At 51.0% G+C, this 12,535-nt stretch overlaps 1 protein-coding gene across 4 annotated transcripts in view; it reads right to left on the bottom strand.

The window, feature by feature from the left end:
• Nucleotides 1-19: 19 nt before the first annotated feature.
• Nucleotides 20-12,535, bottom strand: part of SERPINB6 (serpin family B member 6) — a 28,726-nt gene continuing 16,210 nt past the window's right edge. For all 4 annotated transcript variants that reach the window (XM_055323410.1, XM_055323412.1, XM_055323413.1 and 1 more), the window contains exons 2-7: nucleotides 11,743-11,914; nucleotides 9,789-9,935; nucleotides 5,827-5,944; nucleotides 4,605-4,747; nucleotides 700-855; nucleotides 20-540 (exon numbers count right to left, since the gene is read on the bottom strand). In XM_055323410.1, coding sequence (XP_055179385.1) covers nucleotides 136-540; nucleotides 700-855; nucleotides 4,605-4,747; nucleotides 5,827-5,944; nucleotides 9,789-9,935; nucleotides 11,743-11,907 — 1,134 coding nt within the window. In that variant the 5' untranslated portion in view covers nucleotides 11,908-11,914 and the 3' untranslated portion in view covers nucleotides 20-135. The remainder of the gene's footprint in view (nucleotides 541-699; nucleotides 856-4,604; nucleotides 4,748-5,826; nucleotides 5,945-9,788; nucleotides 9,936-11,742; nucleotides 11,915-12,535) is intronic.

Here is a 12,535-nt window from a genome sequence, read left to right as displayed (position 1 = left end):
CGCGCAGGAGCCCGCATCACAGCGTTTCACAACTAGGCCTTTTATTTCGGATTGTCGCCCAGGTCACCTGGCACGACAGGCTCGGGGCGAGGGCGGTGAGCAGGAGAGGGGAGGGCTGCGCGCCGGGCGCGCTCTTCACGGGGACGAGAAGCGGCCGCAGAACAGGACGCTGCGGCTCTTGCTGTGCTGGATGAAGAACAGGAAGGGGCGGTCGGCGCAGAACCGGGGCACGATCCTCGCGCAGCGCAGCATCATGACGGCCGCGCTGGCGGCCGCGGCCTCCGTCCCCTCCTCGTTGACCTCCACGAAGGACTTGTGCACCACCTTGGACAGGTACAGGTCTCCCCTGGACGACATCCCCGAGAAGTCGGCCTTGCTCTGCTCGAAGGCGTCGGTCATGCCCAGGCTGCAGAGGACGGCCTTCATGTCGTACTCCGCCTCCAGCTTGAACCTCGGCAGGAAGACCTCCACCTCCTCCTCGTCCAGCATGTCCGGCCTTGTCCACTCCGTGAACTTCTCGTAAGTGAGTTCTGTCTCCACCTAGCACAAGGGAGTCGCACCCTTTTAGGTCTGGAAGGGTGCCACCCCGCAGAGCCCTCTCTGGGCGGTAGGGGACAAGGGGCAGGAGGGGACGTCATGCTAGCCCTAGACGCAGCCCCCGCCCCACCCCGGGCCCTGACCACGCCCGGCGCTCCTTACTGTCTTCAAACTGATGTTTTCATCTGGAAGCATGATGATCATGTTCAGCTCTCTGCCCACATAGGGAAGCACCAGAATTTTGGTGAATATTTCTCCTATATAGGTCATTTGAAAGGTAGATTTTTTAAACATCATTTGCACAGGCTTCTTCTCATTCTATAAAGGAAACAGATAAACGTTAAGCTGAAACAAGACTCGGTGGACACGCCGGACAAATCACCAGAAGTGGCCGGCGCGGGTTCTACACCCACTTCCTTGGCTTCCAGGGTACCCCAAGGGTCCCCCTCTTCTGCTAGTGCACCCTCCTTGCCTCGAACCCAAAATCTGGGGTACTTGGTGCCTGCCTCTTGGTGAGCTCAATCTTGTGACTTTATTTTTTTCTTTTTTTTAAGATTTTATTTATTTACTCATGAGAGAGAGAGAGAGGCAGAGACACAAGCAGAGGGAGAAGCAGGCTCCATGCAGGGAGCCCGACGTGGGACTCAATCCCGGGACCCTGGGGTCACACCCTGAGCCAAAGGCAGATGCTCCACCGCTGAGCCACCCAGGTGTCCCCAATAATGGAACTTTAAACAGAATCCCCAAATTTATATTTCTAGCCTTCTAGGCTTGCCCAGATAGGTCACGCTCCCATAGATCTTCCTGCGTATCTGGCACCTGCATTTGGACACTAAAGAGACCTCCAACGTCACACGTCACACTGGGCTCTTGACAGTCCCTTCCAAGTCTGCTCCATCTACAACTTTCCCCATCTCGGGTGATGGCAACGCCATTCATCCCATTGCCAAAACCTCTGTGGAGTATCCCTGACTCTGGACTTTCACGCCACAACGGACTCAATAGCAAACCATATCGGCAAGACTTTCGAAATATATTTTTTTTTTAATTTTTTTTTTAAATTTTTTATTTATTTATGATAGTCACACAGAGAGAGAGAGAGAGAGAGAGAGGCAGAGACACAGGCAGAGGGAGAAGCAGGCTCCATGCACCGGGAGCCCGACGTGGGATTTGATCCCGGGTCTCCAGGATCACGCCCTAGGCCAAAGGCAGGCGCTAAACCGCTGCGCCACCCAGGGTTCCCAAGACTTTCGAAATATTAACATAAATGGGATCAAGCCAGTCTTTGGTCGAACACCTCTCTGCGGCTCCCCCTCTACTCCAAGGGAGTAAAAAAGCTGAAGTCCTTAGTGGGCCTACGACGGTGACAAGAGCTCGTCCCTGTGCCCTTGGCTCCCGACCATCTGTCTCTGCCTGTCTGCTGTAGTCACAGGGGCCCCCGATGGTTCCAGGGCAAACCCAGCCTACCCCATGTCTGCCCGATGAGCCCGAGCCCAGAACCTGGACGGCACACGCCCTGGCGTCGCTGTGCTCCTTGCTTGGTGAGGGCCACAACCTGAAACTGCACCCCAGCCACGGGCTGCATCCTTCCTCCGTGACTCCGGTTTTCCCGCGTGTGCTCACTGTCTCGCCCCAGGAAGACGAGAGGGGTGTGCAATGGCTTTGCCCACACCGCGACAGCCCCGTGCCTGGCCCTCCACCAGCATCTGCTGAATAAAGGGATGGACCCCTGAAGCACCAGGAGACCCAAAGGACCAGGCGAAGTGAACACATCTTACTGGGAGAAGAATGCATTTGTCCCCAGTGTGTCCCAGCGAGGTGGGAAAAGAACAGTAAGGACGGGGAGCACATCGCAGCCAACAGCCCTCCTGGGCCGCTGACTTGTGTGGAGTGTAAGACCTACGACTGCTGCAACGGGCACGCCCTGTCCTTCGGGGCAGCACGTGACTCGGTGTCATAAAGGGAAGACACTTCTGTTTCCTTTCACCTGTGCCCTCCAAGGTGAGTCTGCACCGGCCTCAGCCACACCTGCCTCCTCCTCCCTCAGTGCCCTGTCCACCTCCAGGGCCAGCCATCAGCGCGCTTTTCCTCTAACAGGACAGACAGAAAATATTTTCAGCTGTATGGACCATACGGTTTGTGTCCCATCTACTCGACCCTGTGGTTATAGCATAAAATACATAAATCAGCACGGCTATGTTCCATTAAAATTTTATTTAAAAAAAAAAAAAGGGGGAGGCCAAAGCTGGCTTTGGCCTCGGGCTGCAGTTTGCTGACCCTGGCTGAGGCAATTTCTCCTTCTACCCACCCGGAGCCCAAAGACCCCAGTCTCATAACATAAAATGATCCAGTCTCTATAATTGGATGATTCATTACATATACAATTGTGGACATAAGCTCCATTTTACTTCAAAATATAGGAATTTAAAAAATCTATACGAACTCAAAATCTGTTTACTTTCAGGCACAAAGCCCCAGGACCATAGGCTGCCGTGCTCAACTGCGCTCCTTTTGCCTTTCTCCACTGGAGAGATTAGGAAGCCAGCTGGAAGTCCCCACCTCCCTGCAGCCAGCAGCAGCCACACGACATAATTGGGGCCTGTGAGATACAGAAGGCAGGTTTCTCTCTCTGAATAAGAGGTCAGAGCCCCGAAGGAGGCGGCGTTTGCTGTCACCCTTCGTCCTTTCCCTTCCTCCCGACCGCATTGGCGGGGGGGGGGGGGGGGGGGGCATGCTGTGAGTGTGGCCAGGGCACAAGGCCGTGTGCCAGGCACGGAAGACAGCTGCTTCCCAGGCAGCCCCACTCTCTGCCCACCTGCCCACAGGCCTCTGAGAGGGGAGATGAACTTTCTATAAATCAGGCCCTAAGACACACCTTGTTAAAAATTAATTTCAAGGAGAGAAATAATCTCCCCGGGGTGAAAACAGGGCCGTTCGTTTCACAATAAAGCTCAAAGGGAAATATATTTCTTGAGAGACTGGAAGTTCAGGCTCACATCTGCTTAGAAGATCTAAGTCATGGTCAACAATCAAGAATAGACTGCAACTGGTCTAGTTTGTCTACTCAGAGATATGTGCAAAAACCTCTAAAATGAAAGGTAAGTAAAAAAAAAAAAAAAGGGAAAGAATACACTAAATTCAGTGACAGAAAAGATATAAAGCCACCAGCAGAGAGTATCTTCAAGGCTGGAGATACTCTGCTTGCTGTCTACCCTACATACATGTATTTCTGTTTGCTTTTTTTTTTTTAATTTTAAGATTTTATTTATTTATTCATGAGAGAGAGAGAGAGAGAGGCACAGACACAGGCACAGGGAGAAGCAGGTTCCATGCAGGGAGCCGGACGTGGGACTGGATCCCGGGTCTCCAGGATCACGCCCTGGGCTGAAGGCGGCGCTAAACCGCTGAGCCACCCGGGCTGCCCTGTTTGCTTGTTTTTAAACCAAACTGAGTGACTGAGTGTTTGCTATCCTTATTATCCAAAGAAGACTGCAGACAGATGTCCCTGCGGGGGGGGGGGGGGGGGGGGGGGGGCTTCCAGACGCTGCTGGGAAGGAAGGGCACACAGGTACCGCTGGGAACGTAGAGAAACGGGGACAAATGGGCAGGATCCAGCTATACAATAAGCCTCATACATCATACTCTGGAGTTTAAACCTCAAACGCTCAGGAAGCCAAGAGAGCCCTTCCGCCTGACAACTGACACAGGATGTGTGATAAGACAGAACACCTGGCAACAGTCTGGCAGGGGACTGGGGAGCCCGACGAGGAGGCACACCGGGGAGCCTGGCTGCTGGCACCTAAGGCCATGCAGGAAGCACGTTACTCCTTCGTCATTCCAAAATATTCACCTTGCTGGCCTTTTTTTTTTTTAAGATTTTATTTATTTATTCATGAGAGACACACACAGAGAGAGAGAGAGAGAGAGAGAGAGAGGCAGAGACACAGGCAGAGGGAGAAGCAGCCTCCACGCAGGGAGCCTGATGTGAGACTCGATCCCGGGTCCCCAGGATCACACCCCTGGCTGAAGGCGATGCTAAACCGCTGAGCCACCCGGACTGCCCATACCTTGCTGACTTTAAATGGCCTCTCCGTGGTCTGGTCTTTGTTAAACTGTTTATCCCAGTTTCCTTTGAAATAGATGGCATTCACGAGAATCAGATTAGTCCCTGGATCAACTGAACCTGGAGACAGCAGGTCCACAATTTTACCTGAAAAGTAGAATGAAAGAACCAGTGAGCTGAAAGGACCTCCCAATGGCTGGAGAGAGGCAAACACCCCGTGATCTCCCTCTTGTGTGTAATCTAAGAAACGAAACAAACGAGGGAGTAGGGTGGGGAGGGAGAGACAAAGCGAGAAAGGAGAAACGCACTCTTAACTCTAGAGAACAAACTGGTGGTGACCAGAGGGGGCCTTGGCAGGGGAGGGGTGAACGAGGTGAAGGGGATTCAGGAGGGCCCTCACCCTGAGGAGCACGGAGGACCGTGCAGAGGGGCTGAGGCACTATCTTGTGTATCCCGAGCTAATACAACGCTGTAAGCTGACTCACTGGCTTCTAAATTTAGGAAAGACATTTCCTGAGGCATGCGTCAGGCATAATATTTAAATTGGGCCATCCTCTTGTGAGGTAGATAAGAGGAGTTCGGTGTTCCCAGATATAACCACGTAGGGGGACTCTGGTCCTTAAAACAACAGTAGCACCAGAGCCTCTATTAGAAAAGCCCTGATAAGAGCAATAGCATCACTTGAACAAAACCTGAAGTGCGCGGTGAACTCGCCACAAGTGAGACCGAGAGGAATGCGTGGTGCCCGTGACCAAAGAGAGGAATGTGAGGGAGCGTCAGGAAGCTGAGAGGCAGCAGCGAGTGCCCAGAAGAGCTCAAACTCTGAGCCGCAGGAGGACGAGGGCTCCGCCGGGTGCCCCACAATCACGCACGGTGGTCGGCGCAGCACAAGCAATGCTGGGCTGGCGGGCGGCGGAAGGCCCAGATCTGTCCTCCTCTTTATGGAGTTTGTGAAAAGACAGACTATGTGTTAACACCAGGGCCACCAGGACAGATTGTTCTAGAAGAGGCGTACGGATTACTGAGAGGCCTCACAAACTCGTTAAGGACAAGAGGGAAGAGCTAGAGAAAGTGGGCACAGGCTGGCGATACGTCAGAGGCAGAGTCTGGGCGTTGCGTTCCTCGGAGAGAGGTGTCAGCCCCGTTTAGGTGTTGGTGGCCTTGTGAAGGGGCGGCCGGCGAGGCCGGGGGGACACTCTGAGGACAGAGCCACCGCGTGTCTTCACCTTCCGTCCTTCCGGCCACCCAGTGGTTGATGTGTTCCCTGGACTGCTCGCAGGCGCTCAAGAAGTCGAGCTCTTCCATCTCAGCTTGGTAGAATGTTCGGCAGGAATCCTTAAAAGACTAGGAGAGAGAGCGCGCCATGACCACCCGGCCCCTGGCTGCTGCTGTGCCACATCGGCAGGCGGGCAGCGCAACTGGGTGCAAGCGTGGGGAGAGCGTGGGGAGCCCACCGAAAGCCCGCTGTCTCACTCTCCAGCCACAGTTAACCCTAGCTTATGGCCCAAGTGACGCAGGGGTCCGACCCAAACAGACCGCAGGCACTGCCGGATTCTCTGGGGGCCGAGCAGCGCACCAGGGAGGCAAGTGCAGACGCCCTGGGCCACGCTGGGCCACACAGGACCAACGTCCCCGGGGCCAGGCCAGCCAGGCGCCCCCGGGGAACATTCTAGATGGACCACACGCAGCTGTTCGGCACTTGGGACATGGCTGGGGCTGCTGAGGAACTGAGTTCTGTGCTGTGACTCGATTACCCCCATGGCAAGGCAACAGCTACGTGTGCCTAGTGCCTACGGGTCTGGATGGCTTTACCCTAGAGGGCCAATGACTTCAAAAAGAGGTCGAAACTACGTCCTGTTAATACAGTCTATGAAATGGTGATGATGTCACCGGATACGTACATCATGCCACATGAAAGCAAAAAACCTGATAGAAAAGTTAACGGACTGAAATAACTAATTTGTGGCCAGTGCGCTACGGGATGGCTTCTCAATCCTTCTTTTGAACAGCTCATGACTAGATATTTAACTCCCCTTTTCAGGACCGGTTTTCTATTACAGGATTTCACGTTTCTGCTTCAAGATAGCATTGGGAGAGGTAATGTGGCACAGCAGCTACCAACGCAGGTCCTGCAACCTGTTAGCCGTGTGACCTTAAAACAAAACAAAACAAAAATCACGGTTTCTCTAAGCTTTTCTGTCTTCCCCTGTACGTGAGGATGCAGCATTCCCCTGAGGACCAGGGGAGTGAGTTCTCTAGAGCACCACTGAGGTCTCAGCGTGTTGCAGACACTGTACCAGGTGGTCCAGGGGCCACATTTCACTGAGCCCCCATGTAGTCCCTGCTCTGCCATCTTTGCTGCTGTCCTGTTGCTCCAAGCCGCTGAAAATTTTTGAGTCTTTCAATGTAAGAAGATACTCTGGAGGCAACCCGGGCCCTCATGTATTAAAATAAAGTGTCACACCCCTGGGTGATTTCTACGACTTCTAAACACATTTGAAAAAAATAACTTCTTGCTATTTAAGGTACCGCTTGATAAGCAATGACTAATCAAACTGAAGGGATATCTCATTATTCACTGACTGGTACTGGATTCTTGGAACAGTAAATTAATAAGAAATAACTGAGAAACATTTCTAATCCCTTTATCTTCTATTTCAATATCAAAAGAGATTTGAAACACCAATGCTTTTCTTAAAGTATCCACCCTAAAAGATAGAAGATTTAAGATAATCAACCACTCGTTCTTTGTGTTTACTGGAAATTTTGTTCTTCTTTATACCAAAGGCTTATGGAAAGATGGCAAATGCCTAAGGCTGATAAGACACGCTGTGACAAAAAAAAAATGACACTGTGGTGAACAAATCTTGCCAATGTTTGACCTCATACTTGACTATTTACTTTACTCCAATTATTTTAACAACTTGAGTCTGAAACAAGTTTAGAAAATAATGAACAGGGCAGCCCCGGTGGCTCAGCGGTTTAGCGCCACCTGCAGCCTAGGACGTGATCCTGGAGACCCTGGATAGAGTCCCACATCAGGCTCTCTGCATGGTGCCTGCTTCTCCCTCTGCCTGTGTCTCTGCCTCTGTGTGTGTGTGTGTCTCTATGAATAAATAAATTTTGAAAAAAAATCTTAAAAAAAAAGAATGAACAAAATCATATGATAGAATAAGATTGATACCCCAAACACAGAACTCAAAAATCAGTAAGAAAAAGTGTGCAAAGGAAATACTTAGAAAAGATAAAAAATGATCATTAAACATAAGGAAAGTTGTTCAACAGAACATGAGACTCCTAACCCTAGGAAACGAACAAGGGGTAGTGGAAGGGGAGGTGGGCAGGGGGGATGGGGTGACTGGGTGATGGGCACTGAGGGGGGCACTTGACAGGATGAGCACTGGGTGTTGTGCTGTATGTTGGCAAATCGAAGTCCAATAAAAAAATATACAAAAAATTAAATAAATAAATTCAAGCCCCACATTGGGTATAAGGGATTGCTTAAAAATAAAAGCTTAGGGGATCCCCGGGTGGCACAGCGGTTTGGCGCCTGCCTTTGGCCCAGGGTGCGATCCTGGAGACCCGGGATCGAATCCCACGTTGGGCTCCCGGTGCATGGAGCCTGCTTCACCCTCTGCCTATGTCTCTGCCTCTCTCTCTCACTATGTGCCTATCATAAATAAATAAAAAAAAATTAAAAAAAAAATAAAATAAAAGCTTAATAAATAAATAAATAAATGATAAATAAATAAATAAAACAAAAAGGCAAGCTGTTCGATCTCACTAATAGTCAAAATGTAAGAGGTTAACCACACGCAGCGTTGATGATGGCGAGTGGAAGTAAACGCTCTGCTAACATCCCTGGAGAGAATGGAAGTAGCCACAGCATTTTGGACGATCTGGCAATAGTGCCTACAACTTCAAAGCTTCACTCCTTTCCTCCCTCCTACGAACCCACGTTGGAGCAGCACGTACATCGGGACAGGTCACGTATGGTAATATTCACTGTCTAAATGCCCCTCGATGGGGGGAGTGGTGGACTTTGTGCATTCCCGGACACCCAGACTCCGGAATAGCAGATGACAGTTAAACAGAGGTAGACCCCCGATATCCAGAGAATTTAAGACATGGTGCTGGGTGAAAAAAAAAAAAAAAAAAAAAAACACAAAACAACATTATGGCATATGATGTCGTGCAGAGAAAACCCCCACCAAACAGATTTCTGCATGAACGGGGGATACAGGCCAAATCTACAATGGGAGGGATGAGGTGTGGAAGAGGTTGTGAGGACTCTCGCTTTGTTTTACTTACGTTTTTATACAACAGGAATATACTCATTACTTAACAGAAATACGCTCACATATTACTTTAGTTTTTGAAAAACGAGAAAGAAAACCGTGAAAGCACTATGAATAAAGAGAACCAGTATAATTAGACAAATAACTTTAAGAAAATTCTGCAGCAGAAAAAAACAATAAAAACACACATGTAAAAAGTCGAACAAGTATCGCAGTACATTAAAAAAAATTATCAGTATGTGTGAAATGACAATTAGAAATATTCATTTTGATCACTTGTTTCGGTCCGTCCAGTCATCTTTTTTTTTTTTGAGAGTTTTTTTTTTTAAATAATAAAACTTCATTGTAGCAGCCTTAGCAGTTCATTTTTATTTTTTTTAAGATTTTATTTATTTATTCATGAGAGAGAGAGAGAGAGACAGAGAGGCAGAGACACAGGCAGAGGAAGAAGCAGGCTCCATGCCGGGAGCCTGATATGGGACTCGATCCTCGGTCTCCAGGATCACGCCCTGCCCTGAAGGTGGGCACTAAACGAGAGTTTTATTTTTAAGTAACGTCTGCACCCAACATGGGGCTTGAACTCCCAACTCCCAGATCAGAGTCCCATGCTCTTCTGACTGAGCCAGCCAGGTGCCCCTGGCCCAACTCACCTTGAATTGTGTCTGGTCCATGTCAGCTCCTTTTATAATTAGCTCCTTTAAGCTTCCCAAAAATCTGGACAGTATTTGTTATAAGGTTCATTTCACAAAAGGTAAAATTGAAACCGGGCTCGGGGGAGCATGAGGTCAGCGAGAGGACCGCCCGGGCTTCTGCCTCCCGCAGGACCCGCCTCCCCGGCCCCAGGGCCCCTCACTTCGCAGGGGGGACTCAGCGGGACTCGCGGGACTCACCGAGAGGAACCCGCAGGACTTCTCCCCGAAGAGCCTGTTGGCTGTTCTCAGCAAGTACCGCGCCTCGGCGCTGTTGACTTCGTTGAGAAGCGCCTGGAAGCCCTGGTGGACATCACCGCCTCCGCCGATTTTACTTAAGGAAAGTGTCTGAAACCCAAAACAGAACGTGCCCTGAATTCGGGGAGTGGACCGCAGAGACCCGGCTCCAAAGAAGCTTCAAACAACTGAAGACTGAAAGCATGTCCCGCGGGGAGTCGGGCCGGAACCCGCCCGGGAGGCCGCTGCCCTTGCCCGCCCCGCGCCGTGTGCTCGTGCGTGTCGTGTCGCGTGTCGCCTCTGCACCTGTGCACGGACGGCCGCAACCAGGCCCCCATCTCCGCAACTGCAGGCCACTCTCCCCACGCGGGGTGCAGCGGGAGCCACGCGGTTCTGGGCCTGGGCCTCAGCGGGCCGGGCCGCTCCATGCACTGCCCTGGCCCCGGCCAGCGGGATGTGGGGAAGCCCAGGCTCCGCGGGTGGAAGCCTCGAAGCCTCACGGAGAGGCCTGGAGAGCTGACACGGCGAGGGGGGACGACCTGCCAGAGAATGGAGGCCCCGGGCACATGAGAGAGGCCCTCCGGGATCGTGATGGTCTCAGCTGGCGCCACGTGGGTCAGACCACGGGATCTGAGAAACAGTCTTTGTTATTTCCGGCCACGAAGCGTGGGACGGCTTGTTCTGCGGCCCTTGATGCTCCTGAGCATCCTAAGGACACTGTCGGCCAGCAAGTGGGGTGTAAGCAGAGAGACAGAAACCCCAAACTAGACGAAACGACTCTGCTGACACCCTGATCTCAGACTTCCAGCCTCCAGAACTGTGAGGAAATATCTTTCTGTTGTTTGGGGCCACTCGGTCTGTTACCTTGCTCTGGCGGCCCGAGCAGACTGGGACATCCAGTCTGGATGGGACATTTTCGAAGAGAGTGTCCCAAAACTCCACACCCAGGAGCCATACCAACTTCACAGCCCTGTTCTCCTCCTGGACTTCAAGCCCGAGCCCGGCCCCCTGATGGGATGAGACTCTGGGGTCTTGGGATGGCATGAGTGTACCTCACCTGCCGGGGACGTGGAATCATTAGGGGCCAGACGGTGGACTATGGCAGTCCTCAGTGGCCCCAGTGAGCCATGCCCGCAGCCCCGTCTTGGGCTGACTCTGGGCTCAGCCACATGACTGGCGTGAGCCAGTGGCACATTCACAGACATGATATAACAGAGGCTTGATAAACATTTGTGCATTTAAGCTGGTCTTCCTGGAAGCTGGGTACCATCCCGTAAGGAAGCCAGGCTACCCTGCCAAGGAGACACCCCGTGGAGGCCTAGTGGCAAAGGCCACACGGAAGAGGCCAAGATCCCACACCAGTGATCCAGCTGGGGCCAAGCAAAGCAGAAGCATCACCTGACACACCAAGAGTCTTGCACCAGTAAACTGTCATCTCAAGCTGCTAAGTTTTAGGGTACTGGTTAGTCAACAACAAACAACTGAAATGCTACTGAAGACATTTTGGCAGACCGGTGCCATTCTAAGAGGATCTTACACTTATAGGAGAAAATTGAAATAAAAATCTCTAACAACTGAAAGCAAATGACAATATCCAAAGAGTATCACACAACGCAGCATGGACCCGTGCGACCGTATCCCTACTCACAAACTCAAACTCAGGTATCAACCACCATCAGGGAGGTGACATCACTCATTCTTCGGGATGGAGCACACCACTTCCTCCCTAACAGAGCCGAGGCACCCCTCCAGGTGCTTGCTCACCCGGGCCCAACATGTCACCTGGCAACTCTGTCCCCATCCTGCAACGCCAGCAGGGGGATCTGTCGGGAGCAAACCTTGGCTGTGAAAGTGCAAGACCAGCTCAACCGATAAATTAATAGTATCTACTGTTGCCCAGAAACATCCGGGCACGTACCTGGGACATCTGGGCTGCAGTGTTTCCCTTTGCACCCGTGAAGACCATGGACAGGGCAGAGGAGATGCTCATGGGTGAGAAGAACACATTTTTCGAGCTGTCTTCACCCAGCTTTTTCAGAAGACTTATGGCAAAGGTGCCATTTGCCTCTGAAAGAGTATCCATGGTGAGCCTGAAAGAATGGTTTTAAGATCAGTATCACATTCCAAAATAAATGGATAAATAGTCAAATAAAATCAGTTTTGCATAAATAGGGGCTTCCACGCTGACTATATACCACTCTGTTATCGACAGTTACCACTTTGGTTCGGTGGGGAAATAGGGATGTACACAAAACTCTCCTTCTTTAGGGGCCCCTCAAAATTATTTTGCGTGTTTCCAATATTAAGTAAAAAAAATGAATAATGATATTAATAATACAATCCTGTTGTGTGGGGGAGAAAGGCAGGGGGACTGACACCTGTACGCTTAGCTGCGAACACAGAGGAAGCGTGGAAGGTTACGCGCTTGATGGCTTAGCCCAGTTACTCCCTGCGGGTGGGATCAGGAAAGGAGTTATTGGCTTTTGCTTCCATTTCTATACTGTTTGGGGTGCTGTGTGGGCCTATATTTAAAAATCATTCAAAATGATCAGTCCAACCACACGGTCACGCACAAAAAGGGTGCTTGAATGTTTTTATAACGTGGGAAGACCCCATTTTAGGATAACCTGGAGCCTGAAGATAAAAGATAAATCAAACCACAGGCAAAGACGTAGGAGACTCTTAAAAACAAGGACCTCTGACCCTCCGGT

Source organism: Nyctereutes procyonoides, unplaced genomic scaffold, assembly GCF_905146905.1.
Source record: "Nyctereutes procyonoides isolate TBG_1078 unplaced genomic scaffold, NYPRO_anot_genome, whole genome shotgun sequence".
Lineage (NCBI taxonomy): Eukaryota > Metazoa > Chordata > Mammalia > Carnivora > Canidae > Nyctereutes > Nyctereutes procyonoides.
The sequence above is the reverse complement of the archived record's forward strand: the minus strand, read 5'-3'. Positions and strand labels throughout refer to the sequence as shown.